This window comes from Hylobates moloch, unplaced genomic scaffold (assembly GCF_009828535.3).
Source record: "Hylobates moloch isolate HMO894 unplaced genomic scaffold, HMol_V3 SCAFFOLD_2, whole genome shotgun sequence".
Classification (NCBI taxonomy): Eukaryota; Metazoa; Chordata; class Mammalia; order Primates; family Hylobatidae; genus Hylobates; species Hylobates moloch.
Genome location: NW_026652277.1, coordinates 175,613,671 through 175,637,335, shown reverse-complemented (window position 1 = coordinate 175,637,335; position 23,665 = coordinate 175,613,671). Strand labels below are relative to the sequence as shown.

General features: G+C 40.4%; 1 protein-coding gene across 10 annotated transcripts in view; it reads right to left on the bottom strand.

Moving 5' to 3' along the window:
* Positions 1 to 23,665, bottom strand: part of AFDN (afadin, adherens junction formation factor) — a 146,774-nt gene that overhangs the window by 8,609 nt on the left and 114,500 nt on the right. For 6 of the 10 annotated variants that reach the window (XM_058435687.1, XM_032162546.2, XM_058435688.1 and 3 more), the window contains 8 exons: positions 20,107 to 20,172; positions 19,826 to 19,899; positions 19,243 to 19,361; positions 16,422 to 16,616; positions 15,381 to 15,472; positions 14,847 to 15,032; positions 11,150 to 12,151; positions 773 to 907 (listed from right to left, as the gene is read on the bottom strand). In XM_058435687.1, coding sequence (XP_058291670.1) covers positions 773 to 907; positions 11,150 to 12,151; positions 14,847 to 15,032; positions 15,381 to 15,472; positions 16,422 to 16,616; positions 19,243 to 19,361; positions 19,826 to 19,899; positions 20,107 to 20,172 — 1,869 coding nt within the window. Of the gene's footprint in view, positions 1 to 772; positions 908 to 8,856; positions 8,893 to 11,149; positions 12,152 to 14,846; positions 15,033 to 15,380; positions 15,473 to 16,421; positions 16,617 to 19,242; positions 19,362 to 19,825; positions 19,900 to 20,106; positions 20,173 to 23,665 lie in introns of all 10 variants that reach the window. The other 4 variants (XM_058435686.1, XM_032162496.2, XM_032162535.2 and 1 more) reach the window with 2 other exon arrangements.

Below are 23,665 nucleotides of genomic sequence, written 5' to 3'. Positions count from 1 at the left end.
CTCAAACCACACAGAGCAACACGCAGTCCCCTCAGGATGAAACAGGCCCCCACAGGGAGCTCAATGGCTACAGCCTCTTCATCCAGAGGGCACTGGCCACACACACAGGACAAAGGGAGATACGGAGAGAAACATCTCAAAATCCCCATTTCTCAGAATGTCAAAATTCGCTGTCATTTTAAAATTCAATTAAAAGGGTTACTCGACTTAAAAACACACACACACGAAAATAAATAACTTAGGATATTTACTGGATTACATACTAAATTTTCCTGTATCATGTTTTCTAAGCCATCTGCTCTTTACCATCAACCAGAAGTGAGTGATTTGAGTAAACCATCTATTTGAAATGTTGAATGGCAGCCAACTGTCTTACTACGCTCCTACTGCTTCCCACGGTCCACATGCCATTTAAGCAATCACTGAACAAATGTCACCTTCACAATGACAAGCTGGGCCATGTCCAGTAAAGATGAGTGCCCGAGGAAACGAACCCTTTGCAAAGAGGCTCACTGCTACACACACCCAAGAGTTCAGAAGTTTGAGGGAGACAAAACTTGGCAGATAAGGGGATCTGGAGACAGTCCAGAAGAGAGGTAGGTGGGCCAGATGGGGTAAAGTTGCTGGTCCAATCACAAAGCTGGGGGAGCCAGGCCCTGCTCTGCCTTGTGCTTCTTAAGACACACAGAACTTCCAGCCCGCTCTGCCCCAGCCAATCGATTACGTTCAGGCTAACTTGGTAAAATTCTAGCTGCCCTTAGAGGACCATAACCTTTTCTTCAGCGTCTCGTTTTGTTCGCTCCTCCTCCTGCCGCCGGCGCTCTTCCTCTTGCCTCGCTCGGTCTTCCGCTTCCCGCTTGCGCATCTCTTCTAACTGCTGCTGCCGCCTCCGCTCCTCGTCCTGCAACTAACAACAGGCTGACATTAATCTCCCTCCACAAACTCCACCAGCACAAGACATAAAATGCACACATGAAGACAAGTAGACACACATATACACATACACACACACAGAAAGTTAAATACAAAATACCAGGTTAAACTCACTGTTGGAAGATAAAACTTTTTACATTTTTTTAGCTCTACAATTTTAAAATAAATTACCTAAAAACGGTTGCCACAAATCCCAGAGTTATTCCTCCATTAATCACGGCTATAAGATGGAATTTATCATCTACATTCACAATTCAACAAGCACAATTCTTTTACTGGAACAAATTTAGTTAACTCGTTCATGTAACTTAACAGGCTCAAACAGGCCCCACTTGATGGACCTGCAGAACACACTTAAAACACCTCCTTCCTTCTCCCTTTTTAATTTCCACTATGAATGTCTTGTAGAAGAGGGAGGCCCCCACTTGCCTCTGCATAGGTGGGACAGAAGCAGCATATGTGACTCCAGTGGGCCGGGCAGTCGTCCATCTTTCCCGGGGACCAAGGCCTGCCACTCTCTCTCCTCTGCCCTTTACCATCAGCTCCCACCAGATCCCACCCTGGACTTCAAGAATTCCCTCCCGACTCAGGAGTATCCTACACTCTGCACCATGGACTCTGAACCTGAGATGGGAAGGAGCCCTATCTCACCTCTCTTCTGTCTGGACCGAATGTTGACCTCTCAGTCAATACAATCCATTCTGTTTTCAGGTAACACTAGTCAAGAAGTTCTTATGTTAACAATTCATTACCTGTTTTTCTCTTTTTGGTCATTCTAGTTCTGCCTTTTTGAAACAACACAAAAAGATACCTTTCCTTCATACCATTCAAATACTTAAGGATGTCCTTCAAATACCTAAGTCTCTTCTTTTCAATTTTTAGCTCCTTTATCCTTCTGCTCACATCTCTATGCACTATAGGTTGAAAATACCTTTTCTAAAGAGGAACCGTGGATTAGCAACCAGTGCAGAACAGAAAGACTCTCCCTTTTGGTCTTGGATACACACAGCTTTTCTGTTATTCTAGTCTAAGATAATGGTAACTTTGAAAACTGTGTTCTCCATTTACTTCTTATCTGGTATAGACCTATGCTACAGGAACACCCACAGCTGTATTATCATACATCATGAAGAAGTAATCAATATTTATAGGATTAAAATGAAACTTAAAGCCATCTAGTTCAATCTCTAACCACTGCAGGAATCCCTTACATAAAATTCCTATGTGTTTCAATTTCTACAGAATTACCAGTTTGTCTATAAATTGTTTGTAGCAGAAATATAACAATGTTAACTGCTGGGATTTGAATTGATTTGGTATGTATTTTTTTTTTTTAATAAAAATCTAACAACTTCACTCTCCCTTGACTTCTGTGAAGAAAACACTGTATCTGGTGAGAAAGAATAAATTAACCTGTGTTATTAGGCTTTTTCATGTCAATAAACAATAATAAAACATCTTAGAAAAATATTAAAATTGCCTTCTCAAAGAGACAAATAATTGAACTGTGTCTTTAGGACAACCTATCCATACCCCAGAGGGATGTTAGGATGACTGGCTTTTAGGGGGCTTATAGCAGGAGTAGATGCCACTGAGAACCCACAAGGAAGCCGTCGGTGATGCCTTGCCCTTGAGTTGACAGAACCAGCCACGGCTCCCCGCAGGCTTCCTGCACCAGGGGCCAGAGCAAAGGATGGAAATGTTCAGCAAGGATTTCAGGGCTCAGGAAAAACTAGGAGAACTAGGAGAAACAGCGCCAAACAAAAACAGCAAAATAAAGCAAGTGAGAATATTAAATATTCTACAGAAAAGTAATTTAGGGTAGAATGTAAAATTGCATTAATGCAACATGAGTCTTTTCCTTATCCCACAAAGCACTAACTAATTTATGTTAATATTTTCTAGCCCCAATTAAAAATAAGTGCTGAGCAAGAAAGTGTTACACAATGATAGAGCCAATTAGTTCTTTTAAATAGAAGTATATTTTAAGAAATCAGAACAATTATCATTTTCATAATTTTTTATAAATCTATAAACAGGCATTTTCTTCTCAAAACCCTCTATTCTTCTAAATCTGGAATGCAGTAAGCAAGGAGCCTCTCCTTGTGTTCAGCTCATTAGTTACTATTCGTAAAGGAAGGCAAATTAACCAGCACCAGTGTAATTAAGGCAGTTTCTTTCCACTCTTTGGCTAACTCATGTATTTCCATCTCCAAAACATAAATTGTTTTGTTCTTCAAAGCTATGTTGCTTTACTCTCACCATTCACAAAGCATTGAGAAAAATGAGAATCTCTTAATTTACTCAAAATAATAGCTTAAAACAGTACATTGAATTGTATGGGTTACTTACATTCAGTAACAGTTAAAGGATATTTTAACTTAAATTACAAATTTAATCACCCGGCAATCCAGTGGCAAACTGCCTATTAGATGAGCACTTTGATTAAAAGAGTGAAAAGTTACACGCTACCAAAATAGCCTTGCAGGAAGTGATCTTTGAGGAGAGAGCAGAATAGACTAAAAAATAACTATTCCCCGATGAATCAAGACCCTGCAGACTGAAAGTTATTCTACATCGAGAACTATGCTGGGATTTGAAAGCCAGTATGGAGCAAGCTTGAACCAAGGTTCTGCTACATGGGTAGTCCACATTCCCCAAAACAGGTACTTTCAGGTTTTATATACATACATGTATGTGTATATGTTGAGATCTGTGTGTTTATAATTTTGTATCATGAAAATGAAACTGGTATCTGAACATAAAATGGGATCATAATACTCTTTACTTTTTGACAAATTACTGAAAACATGACTCTGTCAATGCACTTAAAAAGCCTTTTTCTCTACAGACTTTTTCTGCGTATGCTCCCTCTCTTTAAAAATGTCCACCCTAAAAAAATTTTAAGGACAAAAACATGAAAACTCCTGATTAGATCATTTATTACAAATTAATGATTGAATTGGAGTGCCTTTGATAAGTGACATAACACCTGGTTTTTAGACCAAGCAAAAGTCTACTCTATGTCTTAGGGACCGATGTCCTCATTAGGAAAATGAAGTCCTCTCTCACAGTGGTAGAATGTATTCAATGACACAGGAAAAACCATCCACTGTAGCACCTGGTACTCAGTACGTGCTAGCTCCCTTCCTGTAGCACAGCCCACACGCTTTTTTCAGATTTAAGTAAAATGACGATTTTATTAGAAATTGTAAGATCTAGAGCTTAGCTGGTGAAACGCCCTTGTGGCAGAGACTTAACAGCGTAATCCCCAAGTAAGACAGTGTGGCTCAAAGTGGCCTACAACAGAAGCTTGAAGTTCTTTTAGGGCAACTGTTTTACGCAATCATACAAACTTTGTATTCCATTCTGTAATACGTATGTGTTGGTTTTAATACGAACATATTTCTTCTCCTAATTCCTTGAGTAAAACTGGCCTTCCGGAAGATGCACTGTGACTACACTACGGCTTTGATATTCTGGGCAGGGCCCATTTTCATTCTAGAGGCACTCCAATTTGAATAGACAAAATACAGTCTGACTTCCCACAGACAGATTTCTCTGAAGAAACAATTCTGAAATTAGGCTTCCTACTAATTCCTGCTTGAAATTTTTATAAGGCTTTTAATTCAACCCCTTCTATGCCTGGGATGCTCAACAGACGTATACCCAATTTCTACCGTTCCACGCAAAAACAAACAACAAACAAAAACAAGAAAGCGGAATAGGAGGGAAGACCTAGCTTGGGTTTTCATGTAAGGAAAGCAGCAGAACCACTGAACTCTTTGAAAACATCTTTTCACTGGTATTACCCCAAGGGGGAGGAATTTCTCCTGTGAATTCTCATGTTTTCTGAGTCAGCAGATGACCCATTAAAACATGTTAAACAAGACAAACCTGAGCTTAGCCACGGAGAGATGTGTCAAACCAAGTAAATTTCAAGAAAATGGTTCCTGCCACTACAGTGTTACAAAAAGAGGCATTTTTGTGTCCTAGAAAGAGCACTTAATATGAATTCAGAAAATTCTTGTTAAAACCTTCACTCTCACTTGATCCACGTGATACAAAGCAGAGTATCCCTTATTCAAAATGCTTGGAACCAGAAGTGTTTCAAATTTTGGATTGTTTATTTTTGGACTAATTGCATATACATAATGAGATATCCTGGGAACAAGACCCAAGTCTAAATATGAATTGATTTCTGTTTGATATACACTTTATATATACATATATATAGCCTAAAGGTAATTTTATACAATATTTGAAATAATTTTGGACATAAAACGAAGCTTTGACTACAACCTGCCACTGAGGTCAGGTGTGGAATTTTCTACTTGTGGCATAATGTTGGTGCTCAAAGAGCTTTGGATTTTGGATTCTGGATTTTCAGATTAGGAATGTTTAACATGTACTGGCCAAGTCTCTCCCATGGTGGGTTTGGAGACCCTGGCTCTCACCTGCTCTGTATGATACTGGGTCAATCTCTTCCATGCTGGCTTAGGCCCTTGTGCTCTGCCACAGAATTGGTTTGTCATGAGGAAATGAGAGGAATATATGCAGTTACGTGGCAACCTGGAGCAATGAAGGCGTGAGTCACACACCTTGTCATCAGGTGGAAGGACTAGCTACTTCTCGAGGCTGTAGCCAGGCAAAGCTGTAGCCACAGTCATGGCCACCTCCATGGTCCTAACTGACCGGCTATTCAAGTTACAGACAGGTTCCAAGGCTAGGACAGAGTGCTCTGCCCGGAGAAAGAAGACTTCCTGACGAATTCCAGGTGTCCTGGATTTGCCCATGGGATATAAAGGAAAAGCCCTAGAGACACAATGGGCTTCATCATAATCTAGTGCTGAAGGAGATCCCTCCAGCAAGTCAGACTTTGGTTTGAACATGACTTACACACCATCTCAGGCATTAAAATAGGAGACAACCTAGTGACAGCTTTACTCTTGAGATGCTAACAGTCAGGAAGGTCACACACCTTCGAGAGCCTGGGACCTTGGCCTGGAATCCGATCCCACTCACTCGACTGCCTACCACACTCCAGAACTCTTCTAGAAACTTGGACAAAGGTCACTGTTCCCATGGAGGTGGCGCTACCCAGAAGAGACAAACATGCCTAATGATAAGTAATGTGTATAGCATGTCCACAGAGAAACACGCAGGACACAGTGAGGCCAGTGGGCCCCTGATACAAAGCAGCATGGGCAGGTGGGCCCCCCCAATATGAAGCAGTGGGGGCAGGTGGGCCCCCGGAAAGGTGGCATCTGAGAGACACCTGCATGTGCCAAGAGGGTCAGCCATGGAGACGGGCAGGGACCCTCCCGACGGCCCAGCATGTGGAGGGTCACTAGAAGGAAGGCAGGCAGGCAGGCAGGCTGGAGGGCCAGTGGGCAAGAGTGTGAAGAGGAGATGAGACCCGAGCAAACTTGGACTGCCTGTCTAAGTGAAGGGAGAGACTTAGGAGGGCTGTGAGGACGTTCTCGTGGGACTGCTGTATGCTATGCCAAGGCTGTCCTGTGAAGGGACTGGGGGGCAGTACCAAGGGGTCCTGCCAGTCTCTCGCAGTGACCCAGGCAGGAAAGGAGAGAGGCTCTGGTCACGGGGGCACAGAGGCTGGTCAGGTTGTGAGGAGGTCAAGCCAGTAGAGTTTCTGAACAGAGAAAAAAGGGGGTCATGCATGACTGTGAGGTTTCTTGCCTGAGCAACTCGAAGCATCAGCTGAAATGGGGAAGGCTGAAGGCAGAATGATGAGCAGTGCAAGGCGAGTGAAGGAGACAAAGATTTCACTTTGAGCATGCTGCATTCCAAAAGTCTTACTTGACTCCACGTGGAGATGTTACATGGGCAGGTGGATATCTAAGTCTTTAGTGTGCGAGAAGCTTGGACTAGAAATCAAATGAGGACATTGCTGGCATCAAAGTGGTGCTACCGTCTCAGGTCAGAAGTGAGCACAGAGGATGGAGAAGGTAGGCCCTGGACTGAGAGGGGTGATGGGTCACAAAGAGACCAGAGGGAAGAGCAGAAACCAGTGCAGGCAGCCTCCCAACTTTATGGAACTCAGCTGCTTCCAAACAGGAAAAGAACTGCCTCATTTACCTAATTATCTACCTGAAAATCCTGTGATGTGTCTAAGAAAATATCTTAAGAACCCTACTGGATAGTGTTGCTCCCTATATAGTCACATATTTGCCCTTATCCTTATTAAGGAGAGGGCTAATATCTTCACAGATGAGGGTCTCCTAGGATAACATGCCAATTCTTACATAAAAAGAATTCTATAGTTTTTTTTTTTTTTTTTTTTTTTTTTTTTTTGAGCCAAAGTCTTGCTCTGTCCCCCAGGCTGGAGTGCAGTGGTGCAATCTCTGGTCACTGCAACCTCCACCTCCTCGGTTCAAGCAAGTCTCATGCCTCAGCCTCCTGAGTAGCTAGGATTACAGGTGCCCGCCACTGTGCCCAGCTAATTTTTGTATTTTTAGTAGAGATGAGGTTTTGCCATGTTGGTCAGGCTGGTCTTGAACTCCTGGCCTCAGGTGATTCGCCTGCCTCGGCCTCCCAAAGTGCTGGGATTACAGGCATGAACCACTGTGCCCACCCAATAATTTTATAAATAATGAGGTGCTGTTAATAATATGTACTGGGGAACTGGGCTAAGAAATGCTCAGAAACATGGTTAAGATCAGTATTAATACTCAAAATAATTATCTTTTAAAGAAAGAAACTCTCTGAATTATTCCTATGGAACAAAAACCTTATTGCAAGCATTATTTTACTGTTCATGTGTCACAGAATTCTTCATAGTATAAGAAACTCTCTTTGGGCCTGAGAGCTGGCTGGTATCTTCAATGCCTCAGGTCAGTGTCCACCCGTGTCATGGATGCTGAGCAAGTATTTGCTGAATGAATATCTCACACTAAGGTGACTCTGATCAATATCTTCCAGCTACACTTATGTACACCAAAACACACAGAGAAGTAGGGAGAAAAATGTATACTTTTAAATCTTTGTTTCATGTAAAAAAAAAAAAAATGCAAAGCTCAGAAAATATGCCTTCCAATCACCAAGGACGGGAGGTGTTTGTAAGAAAGGTTCCCCTCTAAGGTGTTATTGCCACTGTGCTAAACTGAGGGGGGAAAAGGAAAAGGGGACTATTATTTGGTGAAAAGGCCATTAAAGTCAAACCTTGATTCACAGATTTTAAATGTAATGTCTGATATTGGCTTTTGTCTTTGTAAGTTGACTAGAATTTGTCTTCAAGTTCATATAAATATATCAGAGTATAATTGTACAGCAGGTGATAAAGATACCATACGCAAGCATAATGGGCCCTAAACGATGAGCCAAACTTCCCCAATATGACAATGAACACTTTGAATTTACAACAGACCATGAACCTCAAGTATTTTTCAGCAGGCTGATGAACTGAATTAAAATCCACGTTACATTATTAAAGAAAACATAGAATACATGTTCACTGGAAACCTCTTACTCTACCAATAAGACAGCTATATCTTAACTGGCACATAACGTCAATACGCTTTCAGCTGAGTTTACAACAACTGAATATTTAAAATCTACGTCTAATGTGAAAAAAAGAAATAGATTACTCATTACAAAATTTATTTCATTTGCTCATGTATTTATGACTACATAAGAATACACAGAATCAATTTATGACTGAAACTGAGAAAAGGTCGAAACCATAAACAAACAGTAACACTTAAAATTAACAGAGAAAAGCAAAGAGTAACTAAATCTAGGAACATTCAAAGGCATGCTTCTAAAGTGTCAGGGACTCCATCTCCTTATGGAGGACACCCCTAAGGAGAACTGGATCTACTGAAAACATAAAACAGCCACCACTGAAAGAAAAGAAAATCAAGACAGGAAAAAAGTACCAAAGGGAAAGAAACAAGAACATACCAAATCTAGAACAGAGATTGCTGGCATAGCAGTCTGCTGCAGGTAACAGAGAAAGAAAAAAAAAAAAGAAAGATGAAGTGTGGAAAAAAAAGTTAGGTTTAGACCTGTAATCTGCCATCGGCATATTTTCTCACTATCACGAGTCATCTGTGTTTCGACAACTTGATGAGAAAGGTAAAGAACTACAGACTAACTTCTAGTATTCAGAAACAGAAAAATGCCCACATGGTATTAAATGAGTTTCATCATTAGGATACATAGAAAATAAAAAACAGCAAAATTTCCCTTAGCTTTCTTATTTGGAGACTAAGATACTAATTGTAACATAACTACTAAGCAAAAAGCAAATATTTTTTACTAAATTTTCATAAGAAACTTTCCAAATATCACAATTCATACTAAAAGGCTTTGAAATATTCAGTGTTTTAATCCATTTGGAAAAACTCTGAGACCTTTAAATAAAAGTTTAGTCCTCAAAGAAAAAGATACAGAAATACTACAAGGCTAATTTTTCATTATTGTCAGGATACAGTTATAACAATAAGAAATGCTGATACTGTTGACTCATTTGCCATAGGCAACAGTTGTATATTCAGAGTTGAAAATGCAGTGAAGGAAAAGACATCCTTCCGTCTTTTGGGGTGTGGGCGACACAAGGCCGTGCACGTCCTTATGTTCCTAACGAATCCATCTTAGTGCACCCAGGAGCCACACTGGCCAGAGCAGAGGAGCATGCACCTGGTGCCAGCAGGCCCAGCACCTTTCAGAGGGCTCTGATGGAGAGGGGAATGCATAGTACTTTTAAAGTACTGTATTTTTTAAGCTACTTTTAAAGTAAAATAGCTATTAATGTAGTGGTTGGTTTTTCAAATAAAACAGTGCTTACAGTAAACACAGCTACTCATCAGGAAGTTTACTACTGATGACTTGAGGAATACTAATAAAAATAGTAGTAAAACAATGTAATAATTCACACTTTGGCCTCATTAAGAAACTTAAGTGTCTAAGGGGATTCAAGCTGAAAGTTTTATATATACACACATTTTGGCTGAGATATGTATATATTAAGAAGTATGTGTGAGAGAGACTTTCCAGGAAAAATTCACAGAGCAAATCGAAAAAGAATCACACTACTGGGCTCTAAGGATCTAAGGACTCACAAATTATTATCTAAGGTTAAATTTCATTGTGAGGTAGAAAGATTAAAATGTCTGACCTAATAGCTCCTGGTAGAGCTTTACCATTAACAGCATAAAAAAAGTCAAAATTAGAAACAGAATTCAAAAGATAAAAAGAACATGGCTCTGGCCATCTTTTCTCAAAATATTGCACTGTGTCTAAAAAAGAAAAAAAATCACTAAAACTCATGGACACAATATGGTCAATAGCATTCTCTATAAATTAATATTAATAAATGCCCAAATTAATAGCACTAAATGCTTCTTAACAGTTCTCTTTATAGAGTAACAAAGTCTTGCTTTTATCTAAAATTTCTGCATCACAATTCACTGTGTTAAACGAATTTAAATTTTACTTTTGTTAAGTTTATTTAAAACAAAAATCATTTTCATACTATGGAGAAATAAGAATAAAATCAGTTCTCAATATCTTTATGCTACAATTGGAATATAATTGTTTATTACCTTAACAAATGCTTGCTTCATCAACAGTACAACTACTGTGAAGATTCTATTTTTGGTAATGACTGTCAATGTAATGATCTGAACAGTTTCTTTTGTTAACCACCACAAAATGCTGACAAGACCAGGGGCCAGCCAGTGATCTGCCCTGTGTTTCTGTAAATAAAGTTTTACTGGCACAGAGACACACCCATGTGTTTACTTGTGCCTGGGGCTGCTTTTGTGCTACAACAGCAGAGCTAGGGGTTGCCACAGTCCCCATGGCCTGCAAAGCCTAAGGTATCAATCTGGCCCTGGAAGAAAAATTTTGCCTACCCTGGATCAAGATTATTACTGGTCATTAACAAATACTTGTTTTCTCAACTGGAAGTGTTAAGGAAAAGGATAATTATGAGTTTGCTAATGAAAACAATCAAGTTCCATTTGAATTGTATTTAATACTTGTCAAAGCATGTCTTAAAAAATTTGGCCTTATAGCCTTGACTCATTTCTCTACGACATCAGCCAAGAGTAACACATAGAATAAAACAGTATAAGCCTGGGGGCCCTTTTAATCCTTATCACGATCAGGGGCCTAGCTATCCCCAAAGGAAACACGCAGAAGCTAAAATAGGGACCACAGATGGGGACAGCCAAAGCACTCCCCCCTTTACCCTCGCTCTTCGTTCAGCCTCCAGGCGCTGCATGATCAGCATGGTGTCCACATCGTCGTCCTCCTCCTCCTCGTCATCTTCGTCCTTCTGCTTCGACTCCTGGAGTCTCTTCTGGAACTGCCACTCCAGCATGAGCTTGCGCAGCCGGTCGCTCTCCTCGGCGCTGCGGTCAGGTTTGCCCTGGAGCTCCTGGATCTCCTTGCTCAGCATGTCCACGATGTGCATCTGCTGCTGCTTCTCCAGCTTCTCCTTGGCGTCCCGCTTCCACGGGTCAGGGGACAGACTGTCTCCCGAGGAAAGCTCCTCTTTGCTGACTGTGATGTACTGCAAGTCTCTGCGCTCAATCGTGCGGGGCTGCTGCTGAGGCTGCAGCTCCCGAATGACTGTTTCCTGGGGCCGCTGGAGCGTGGAAGGCTTTTCGGGCTTCATCTGCTGTGCGGTCAGGGGAGAAAACGGAGCAGGGTTTAAAGACTGAGTGCGCATCTGGCCCAACTTCCTCTCCTGCTCTCTCCGCTTCCTCTCCCGCTCCTCCTCCAGGCGGGCCTTCTCCTTCTCATACCAACGCTGATGTTCTTCTCTCTTTTTCCGTTCGGCAGCAGCCACCTGCGCAGACGGCAGCCCTATCTGGTTGGCAGAAGGGGGTGGTGGGAGAGGCAAATCCATGGACATTCCATCGAAATCACCGGCATAGTGGACGGGAGGTGGCGGGGGTGGCGGAGGCAGGTCTGTTCGGATTGGCTGGGAGACGGCCACAGGGGTGGCCGGTATGGCTGCTGGTGTTTTCCAACGGCCAGGGCCACTTTTGGTCAGTGTGGAAGCAGGGGTGACCGACTTAGAGGAATGGTTCAGATGCTCTTGGCTAGACGTACTGGAGTCCAGTGAGGAGCTCTGATTTATCCACATATCACTATCAGATTTTCGGTCCATAGCTGCCTCTATTCGATGCCGCTCAAGTTGGTAAGCTTTATCTTCTCGAAGTTCTTCTTGGGAACGTGTAACACGCTGGAAAAAGAAAAAGAACTATTATATTTCAGCCATTTACTAGAAATTACCAAATATCCACAAACATTTTATCTTCAGACAGAAGAAAAACTGTTAAATGAGTGTACAGAAAGAGAATGAGACTGCCCTACAAGGTTCATTGGCTAACGTGGAGTAACAGTGCATTTATCTGTGTAAAGAAGGAAAAGCAGCCAAGCGTGGTGGCTCACGCCTATAATCCCAGCACTTAGGGAGGCTGAGGTGGGTGGATTGCTGGAGCCCAGGAGTTCGAGACTAGCCTGGGTAACATAAGTCTCTGTCTCGACTAAAATTTAAAAAAAAAAAAAAAAAAAAAAAGGAAAGCTGTACTTTCTCTCTGCATCGAGGCCCTTCAGTGCCAGTGCCAGTGCCCATCCTCATCCTTCTCACCCTCCTGTGGTGCCCTGCACCATCTCCAGTGCAGAGCCAGACATGCGACTTGGACTTCAAAGCAATGAGTGTGTTTATTCATAATATGTAAAAATCAACAACAGGTACTTCTCTAATTACTATTACGAGTAATTATTAAATCTTAACCATTTAACCATCTGTGACTTTCTGCATTTTACAAGCTAAGGACTGGCTTTCTGGGCTCTGACAGAGCTGTGCACAGTAACGCAGGGACAAGTCCCACACATCTGAGATACGTCTGCTCCAATACCAGAAAGGTCCAAAATGTATTGCTACAAAGGTGTTGAACACAAAGGTAGGGGTGTGTGTGTGTGTGTGTGTGTGAGACAGAGAGAAATACACACACACACAGAGAAATGAGTATACTTTTTCCAAAGGGCTAGTCTAAAATCTGAGAAATGGCACATATGAAAGGAGTCTACTCAGATAAACATGATCACTATGAGGTCTGAATCAAGCATCTTTTTCATGCCCTGTTCATGAATACAAATTAAAGATGTAAACCAGGAAAACATTATTTCCTTTTCTTTAAAAAGCAAACCAACAACAAAGATGAAGTATCACTTCAAAAAGCAGTAGTCTCACAGAAAAATAGAACATTAACTCCCAACATTTTGCTAGAGCTTTACTTAGTACACAGAAAGAGTCTTATTACTGGGGTACGAAATCTATGGAACACATAAAAACAGAGACTGTGCCTACCGCCACTCCCTGCTGCTAGAAGGGCTGACCTGAGTCACTTCTCTCCTCCCTTAAGACTTTGCACTGGCCCCAGCTGCTGGCTCGCACTCTCCACCTCCCTGCTTAAACCCCATCATAACTTTTCATTCCACACTCTGGCCTGCCTCTCAGTTCCTCAACTCTCTCCTCTAGGTATTGTTTATCCATGTTGTGAGGTAGGAACAAGTAGCAGCTGTATACTATAAATGTGAAGACGTAATGCCAGCCCCACAGAACAGGAAATATTGTGCATAAAAATGGGATTCAATGTATGCACTACAAATTGGGTTGTCTTGACATATGGGAAGCAGATTCTCCTAAGTTCTAACAAAAGATACTAGACGGACTGGGGTATAAAATTACTCAATTTTTAAAGAGAAATTTGGAGAAAGACACCTTCTCCCAGATAACTCCAGCTTTTGGTTACAGAGTGCGTCCAAAACTCCCAAGACTGGGCCATTGCAGGTGATCAGGCCCACCTAGGAAAACAACAGGATGGACCAGCACGCCAAACAAAAGGCCAAGATGAAATCTCCTGATGGCCAACACCTGTGGCCTGAGGAGCATTTTTCTGCCCTCAGAAAACAGGATCCTCCTCATCTGTATCACAGCATCCGTCTCCTCAGTGCAATCCCCTCTCCGTTGCCTACTGTTCTCATTCTTCAAGGCTCAGCTCAAATTCCACCTCAACTCTGAATTTTATCTTTTCCAACCACTCTAAGAATGCCGATCTTCAGAATTCCTAGAGCATTTGCGATCCAGGGCATGTATTTGTTACAGATCCTAGAATGTACCTATTTTTAAGCATACCTTTAATTTCTTCTCTCAATCTTTCACCATACAAACAGTTATCTTTCTAAAAAGAAAACCACATTTGATAACGTTCTCCAGCTTGACTACTCAGATTGGCATCTCTCGTCTACTAATGTGGACAAAAATCAAAATTCCTTAACTGTCATGTCAAGTCCTTCTGCCTGGCCCCGCCTATCTTCACTGCCTTAGATCTTGCCACCCCCTTCACCTCTACTCAGGGTTCCTGCTGAACTACTACACATCTCTGTGCCTTTCCCTCCTCCTGGAAGGCCCTTCCGTGCATACAGCTGTGCCCAGGTTGTCGTCCAAGACTGAGAAAATCCATCCCCTGCTGGGGCCTCTTCTCCCACAGCACTAACCATGCTGTGTCTGATGTGTCTGTCTCATTTCCCTGCCACACCATGAGCTCCCACAGGCAGGGACAGCTCCTGATACAGTGCAAAATATACCACTTGAGTTCTAATTTCTCACTTCTAGAATCAGTGAACTTTGTCTTAAAAATTGTAAGGCCTTATATTCCTAACATTTTGTTAAACATCAGAGAACAAATAATCCTTTTTCTTATTAAGTATTCTATCCTGTCTCCTTTTTTCCTCAAACTTAACCACAAAACCATTAAAGGAAAAACAAAAGGCCAACAATGCTGTTCTATAGAAAATATTAATTGTGTCTCAGAACTTAGTGTTTACTCCTTGAGAGGTGAGAAAAGTGTGTGGAATCTTTGATTTCTAACCTGAATTGCAATACTGGAATGATTACTATCTGTGTGCATATGTGGCTTTTCCTCATAATTTGGCCACTGGTTCTGAGGAGGAGCCATCCGATCCTGGGATTTGGAAGCTGGGAAGGTAAAATACTCTCTGGTGTACGTCTGAGTGGGGATGGGATAGGCTTCAGGTCTAGGCGGAGGCGTCTGCTCCTGTAAAATGTAAAGAACAAAAAAAGTGAGCTTTTTACAACCATACAGACTAACCTGATTTTCAATGATCTGTTTTAAAATTTAAAAAATAGTGTATGTTAAATACTGCATTAAAAAGTGTTTGATCCATACTGAGAATAAATAACATTTCATTTTGCCCAGACTTATTAATTTAAAACTGATTTACCTGACTAGTATATTAAAAATCAAAAGATAAAACACTGCAAATTTAGAAATTATAATCAATGCTAATTCAGAGTAAAAATTGTACTAGATAACTGAGATGTCCAAAGGGAGCTCTAAGTATGGAAGTGCAGTAGAAGCCTTTTGCTTATCAATCAATCAGACCTCAGTGCAGAGGTTTCCAGTAGAGACAGATGTTATCTTCGCTGTTGTTCCAGAGGCATATGCACTTTTCCCTCCAGGACTAGGAGGCTGATCTGTTCAAGTCAGGGGGGGGAAAAAGTTTAATATTAAATAAACAACCTATATATAACATAAAATTTCCTTAAAGACCTCATTCATCTTCATACTGCTAGTGAGCATCTAGTATACAGACGAAAAAAAAAAATCAAGGCAGATGAGAAATCAGGTCTTGTCATATCCACATCCATCTTTTAAATCATCAGAGCCCAGAGCTACAAAAAAACCTTTGTAGCTCTGTGTATCAGGCCAGGGACTGGTAAACATTTTTGGTAACAGGCCAGAAAGTAAATACTTTAGGCTTTGTGAGCCTTTGTCTCCTGCTGCATATCCTTCTATTATTTCTTCTTCTCTTTGTTAACAACCCTTTAAAAATGTAAAAAATATTGGCCAGGTATGGTGGCTCAAGCCTGTAATCCCAGCACTTCGGGAGGCCGAGGCGGGCAGATCACGAGGTCAGGAGATCGAGACCATCCTGGCTAACATGGTGAAACCCCGTCTCTACTAAAAATACAAAAAATTAGCTGGGCGTGGTGGTGGGCGCCCATAGTCCCAGCCACTAGGGAGGCTAAGGCAGGAGAATGGCGTGAACCCAGGAGGCGGAGCTTGCAGTGAGCCAAGATCGCACCGCTGCACTGCACCCCAGCCTGGGAGACAGAGCAAGACTCCGTCTCAAAAAAAAAAAAAAAAAAAGTAAAAAATATTTTAGTTTCTCTTGGTAATTTACCAACCCCAAATAGAGATGTTATTAATGTATTTGCTTATGGGATCAACCGAATCTAAAGTTTTTCCATCTTAGTTTTTGTCAGAGAAATGTTACTTATGATATCCCTTATGAAAACCATATCCTAGTTAGCCAATGTTTGCAGAGAATAATTTTAATAATTAACAAACCACAAAGTGCCTCCTCTCACTTCAGACTGTGACCACAAGTGTACTTAGGAAGCAAAAAAGTGTCACTCTTACTTGCTACGTTGGGGCTGGAACGGTGATCAGCTCTATTTTTCATCAGTCTGTCATCACCAGGCAATTTCTTTGGTTCACTATATTCTGCCCAAGGCAGCTGAGGACTCTCAGGAGACCCATTTTGAGTTGAATTATTATAGAGCTCAAAGCCTTCACTCTTTGGTCGGGGTTTACCTGAGCCACGACGATCTGAAACTGGAATCAAAGCATATTCAGTATCTCTTAAGATTTTATTTTCAACATCTTGATTATCATTAAAATTCCCTAAGAATTGTTCTTAGCATAAGAAATAAGGTGATAAAGGTCAATTCTTCCTACAGAATCATAAAACAGCTTTTAAATAAATATACTGAGAATAAAGAAAATATTTTTACTTAATTGATAATGACGGGAAGATAAACACTTTCAAAGCTTATTTTCTCGTTAACTGAAACTTCACTGTTGTAAGCAACAAATCGAACCATTTTTAAAGTATTTTTAAAAAAATAAATAAAGATATATACGCTTCCCTGACTTCGTAGAAACATATCTGAACTTTTAATCACCCGGTGTCGTCGTTCTGAGCAGCCATCATGTTATATGAGCAGCCGTCATGTGACGTGAGCCTTCCGCTCCTGGCGGCCGCTTCTGTCAGTTCTCCTCCTTTTTGCTTGCTCACCCTGGTTTATCATCTACTGTTCACAGCTTCCCTCTGTGATTTCTAACTTACATTCTAGTTTGCTTCTTTTAAATGACCACAAACTAAGAAATTAGACAACCAAGATGTTAAGTTCTCTGTTACATAAAAAGTAAAAAACATGCTGAGCAAGGCAGACAATATCACACTAGGTTTTGCTGAGATGCCCCTTGGGTGGTGTGTGTTTGCTTCAATAAGCAGCAGGTCACATTCTCTGATGCCTTGGCTGTGGCTGTGATTTATTACTATTAGGTACCAACTGGAGGTTCTGGGTTGTGAGGTTTCTAGAATCCTGCCTTACGGAGGAGAAAGCCATAAAGGCCATATTTAGAAGTCTATGTATACATTTAACAAGGTGTGCTATGAATCACAATGGTTTTCTCCTATTGTGTTGAAACTAATTATTTTAAAAGCCCTAAATTTGTATTGATTTTATCCTGAGATTTTTGATGTAGCTATAAAACCACAGTTCCAAAAAATAAATTATTTAAATAATTAAGATGTTTAAGTGAATTACAGTCATGAACCAAATAAGCCCATTTTGGTCAATGATAAACCACATCCGTGACAGTGGTCTCTGAAGATTAAAACGGAGCTGAAAAATCCCTATCTTATAAATGATCTTAGCCAGTGTAAAGTTGTAGTACAGTGATTCCTTGTGTCTGTGGTCATGCCAGACTACACTGCTAGCTGTATACAAGTATAGCTCATACAATTATACACGGTATATAATACTTGATAATGTCATACGTGACTGGGTTGCTCGTTTATATATTTTACTATACTATACTTTTTATTGTTATTTTAGAGTGTACTCCCTTTACTTATAAAAAGAGTTAATGGTCAAGTAGCCCCAGGCAGGTCCGTCAGGAAGCCTTCCAGAAAAAGGCATCGTCACCACAGGAGGTGACGGCTCCATGGCATGTCACTGCCCCTGAAGACCTTCTCGTGGGACCAGATGTGGAGGTCTTCCACCAGTGACACTGATAATCCTGACCCTGTGCAGGCCGAAGCTAATGTGTGTGCTTATGTACAAGATTTTAACCAAAAAGATGAAAAGATAAATAAAAAAAAATAGAAAATCACTTATAAAGTATAGAAAGAACAAAAATATTTTGTACAGCTGTACAACATGTTTGTGTTTTAAGCCATGTGTTATTACAAGAGTCAAAAGTTTTTAATTTAAAATTTTATATAGTAAAAAAAGTATATATATATATATATATTTGTAAATTTAGTGTAGCTTAAGTGTACAGTGTTTATAAAGTCCACAGTAGTCATGGCCATGTCCTGGGCCTTCACATTCACTCACCACTCACTCGCGGATGCACCCAGAGCAACTTCCATCCTACAAGCTCCACTCAGGGTAAGTGGCCTTCTACGGGTCTAGCATTGTTACTCTTTTACACTTTTTTTTTTTTTAACTGTAGTTTTTCTATGTTAAGATATGTTTCCAATGAATTACAGTTGCCTGCAGTATTCAGTACAGTGACATGCTGTGCAGGTCTGCAGCCTAGGAGCAATAGGCTACACCATCTAGGTTTGTGTAGTACACTGTGATGTGTACACAATGATGAGATAAACTAAGGACGAATTTTTCAGAATGGATCCCCCTTGCCAGGTGATGCATGGCTGTATACAGAATGAGATCATCATGCCTTATCTCAGCAAATGCAGGACTAAGGTAACTACTCATATACAAATAAATGCCTATTTCTTCAGTGAAGAACTGAACTTATTCTTTAAACACTTTAAATTCTGAGTCTGCCAATCAAAACTGAAAATCCATTCATTCATTCTTTAGTTTTTTTCCCAGTTCATCCTTAACACATCACATTCATTCTCTACTGAGCACCTACTATGTGCTGGGCCTAGGGAAGCTCACCAGCAGTCAACCAGCCCTGTGGGGGTGAAGTTAAACGGCTCCTGGTGACAGGGAGGGGGCCTGGTGACTCACAGTGTGGGCTCCATGGTCAGAAGGCTCACATGGGAATCTCAGGCACTGTGCTGAAGCGCTCTCATCCTCAATCTCTTTATCTTTAAAACTGGGGCAATAGTAATACCAGTACCTCCTCCATGGGGGTTTTGTGACTATTTGAAGAGGCCATGACTGTAAAACACTGTTGTTTCCCTACTGGTCCTTACTTCTCTGCATCATGGGGGATGGCTGATTGAGAAGGGTGGCCAGACCGTGGTAGATGGCACCCTGCTTTGCTACTTCCAGTGTCACCACAGAGCTTGTTCTTGTCATGAGTTCTGCTGCCCTAGGAGAAGAAGATTACACATGTAATAAAAACAAAAACGCAGTGCCTCCTCTGTCATGAATCGCTGTGATCACAGCAACAGAAAATCATGTTCCACAGCCTCATCTATTACTTTGAGTAATGGTTCTGACTTCCAGACAGCTTACTCACTACCCATTTTCTCCTTTGAAAACTGACTATGAAAATAGGCAAACACATCTCCTGTTATCGTATTAAGAATAGTAAGATAATATTCAGAAATTTAAAGAGGGTTGAGTATGTTTCTTTCAAGTTTCAAAGAAACTGTACTAGATTAAAATACATATTTATAATTTGATAACAAGTGAAATGTCATGTACACTAAAAAAGGTAAAGAGTAATATGAACACGTTTTAGCACAGTTTTTATCTTCCAATTTCAACATTTAATGCAAAAATCACCTAAAAATGCTAATACTAAGCTTCAAGCAAATAAATCAATGATACCTTTCCTGAGAGAGTCCAACCAGACTTCGTCCATCCACACTGAGGAGCTGATCACCTGCAGCTAGACGTCCATCCTAGGCAAATCCACAGGTGTGTGCATGGATTAGGGGTGGAGAGCAAAGAGAGAGGGAGGAAGAAAAGGTAATGATGAGTAGATACCCTATTTGTTCTTCCAACAAACACTATAGTATTACATAACTAAAAGTATCAGCAGAATCTCTCACATCACTTGCTGAATATATGACACACTGAAAATTTACTTCTTTCAAAATGATACTGACCACATCTGCAGCACCTCCTTTCACAACCGATTTCACATAGATTCCTAGTTTATCTTGACCAGCACCCTAGTGCAAAAACAAGGCAAAAACACTGCATTGAAAATATACTGTAAGAAATGCACTATGCAGGAAAGTAAAACAAAAATAAAACCACCCAACATGTACACAGATAACTGCAACAAAGTCCTGGTTCTCCTTTTTACATGAAAATTCGAAGTATGAAAAATCAGTTATTCATGCATCAGTTAATGATGAGACTAAAATAGAGACTTGGAATCCTGAAGTTAATTTAAGAATAGTTCTGAACAGCCACAGGTGTAAGCAAACTAAAAACTACTTGCATGATATATACTATTAATCATTTTAATACAAAAAGCAACTCAGTACACTATTTTTACATTTCACCATTTACCTATATCCTCCCTTATACCCTTGTTCTTTTCATACGTATAGTTTAAGACTTTAAATGATAAAAAAACTTCTTGTGGCAAACAGTAAGATGAACTTAGTAAGAGAAAATCATACAGAAAATAATCAGTATTATACCTCATGTACTGTAACTGTAAATAAATATCAAAGCAACAAGACCCAATTCACATAGAATTGATATATTATGAAAGAATAAAATTCTGTTAGATAGACTTAAGTACTATATACAATTATTTTCAGCATCACCAATATTCTACTTGGATACCACGACTATACTAAACCTAACCTTATAACAATCAAAACTTTGGGTAATTTATTGCAACTATCAAAGAAAGCAGTCCTATGCATAAAATCTCACTTAGATATTATGGACATGATTATACAACTGAGCATAATTCCTTAGGTCATAACGATTGAAGGCAAATACAAATCCATTTCAATCATTGCGAGGCACTGCATGGTAAGAGTAAAAACACAGCACAGAAAGGTACAAAGATATGATTCAACAAATGACTTAATTAAAACAGATTTTCTATAACACCCTGGAGCTATGTAATTTTCACTTGGAAGCCACTCACATTTGTCCCCTTTAGTTAACAAGTTAAGTTTACAGAAGACAGCCTGACTGGCCAGCACTGTTGATCCTGACTCCCTTTATCCCTTCAGGGAAAAACCAAACCAAACCAAACCAAAACAAAACGCCTGTAGCAGGTCAAATTTTGTAAGCATAAAATTACATATCTCATTTTAAAAACAGTATAGTATTTCTTAATTTAACAAACCAACTCCATTTTGGAGAGCATTATATACTTCAAATTTCATGTGGTTACATTATCTGGCAACTAAGTTTATAAAAGTTCTACAGAAAGAAAAATCAAGTATTCTCCTTTGCAGCTTTTGATCTGAATTTTCCATCTGTTCACCTCATCATCCCTCTGTCTGTCCACACATCTCTCCTGTGGATGGCTTCCACCCTCACCCCTACAACCCTCTGTCTGTCCACACATCTGTCCTGTGGATGGCTTCCACCCTCACCCCTACAACCCTCTGTCTGTCCACACATCTGTCCTGTGGATGGCTTCCACCCTCACCTCAATGCAAGTCTCCAGCCCAGTCCCAGATGCCTCACGGCCCACTTGCTACCTCCCTCTAGAAATCATTCACCACAGTCCACAAATCACAACAGCCAAATACAACTTGTGGTCCTTGAACAGATCCTTTTGCCATAAAAAGCATGACTGAGATAGCTGGTCAAGACTGAGCTTTTTGTGAGTTTAAAATTTCAAAAATGAAAGATAAAATATACAGCAGGCACTCAATAAACGGCAACTTTCTGAATTTTAGCACATCACTTAGAAAAGAATAATAAATATGCTTTTTGCCTCACTCTATGTGTGACAATGCTGGGTTTCCTTGAATCTAGGGACCTAAGACACATTACAGAAAAATACTTCTAAGACATAGCACCCCCCTGACTGCCCCTATTTGTTAAATCAGGTAATCCCTCATACATAATCTAATTAACTGAATTTTTTCACACACTTAATAATTTTATATGATTTATGAATAACTTTAATTCTACAACTTGGCTGCTTAAACGACAATTTCATTCACGGAACAAATATCCATCGAGCGCCTGTATTGTCCTAAGCTCCATGTACACATCAATGAACAAAACAGACAAACACCCTTGCCATTTGGGAGCTTCTTCTATTCTTCAGCAGAGTTTATCTGTGGTCATCCACTAATAATTCTAGCTGGAGCACTGAAAGTCTTTTTTCTTTTCCTGAAAATGCTGCATGCCTATTCCCTTCCAGCTGGTACCCTAGGTCAGGTTTTTAAAAAGTTCTCCAAGCACTACTTATTTTTTCCTCTACTTTCTACCTGACTACAGAAAAGCAATGATTACTGAACATCAGAATGCCAACTGTCAGTGAGAATGGGCACCTCACGACATTTTCACATGGCATTATCTTCCGGTTAATGTAATACTGACCTTGTAAAGAATAAAAATCATCCCTTTACTAAAATAACCAATTATTATCATCTCTGACAAGAAAAATGTTTAGCAATAATATTAGTAATACAGCATTTTTAGTGATACTATTATAAACAAGGAAATACCAAATATATATTTTAGAACAATAAATCAAGCCTCCTTCCTCCATTTCTGGTATGCTTTACATGATCACAATTAATATAGACCAAAAAAGTGACAGTTGCTTAGACAAACTGTAATAACAAAACTCCCTTTATAAAATCATAAAATAGAATGATATCAGAAACGAGAACAGGACTGTTTCATTTCTCCCTAAAACCCAAGACCCTGCACACACAGTTGGTGCTGCCTGCCAGTCAGCTCTTCTGCCACTCCCAATTTTCATTTTTGGAAGATGTCTTTGTTCCAGTTTCACAATAAACTTCAGTTTTGTGGCACCTGTTACTCCATGTTTCAACTCCTTCATTCAGAGCAGTAATCACATACCTGAGGGCAACCACTAGGCTCTTTTCCTTCCTAGCCACCCCATACAAGCAGACAGCCAACGTGCAAGCTGAACATGTGGACTCCACATGAACGGCACATGGTATTTAAAGAACCCGAAATCCTCTACCATTTTAAGGTAGTTAATTTATGATACTATATGCAATATGAAATTTAATGCCTAAATTTAAATCCGGAAGCAAAATTGATCATGTACTACTGATATTTGACTGCACTCCCTATCTTTAAATAGGCTGAAGTTTACATTATAAAGTTCAGACAAATTCTGGCAAAATGAGGAAGCTCTCCTCATGACTGATCTTCTGGTCTCTCTACATCCAATCACATTTCCTGAAGCACAGCTCAGCTCACACTATGCTGACCAGACTCTTGTAACTGCCAGCTGCTGTAAAAATTCACAGCAGCTTCCTGCATAAGTTATTCATGGCTCTCGTCATTCTCCACCCGAAGCACCCCTCACCTCTTCCCATTCTATCTGACTCATGTTCATGACTTGGTTGATGTTCTCTCTACACCGTCTTTCTGATGCAAGGTATATGCCCAAATCCTCTCTATCATTCACCTCCGAGGCTCACCTGCCAGCCCACTCACCTTCCCAGTGTCAGGGAAGGCATCATCATTCACTTA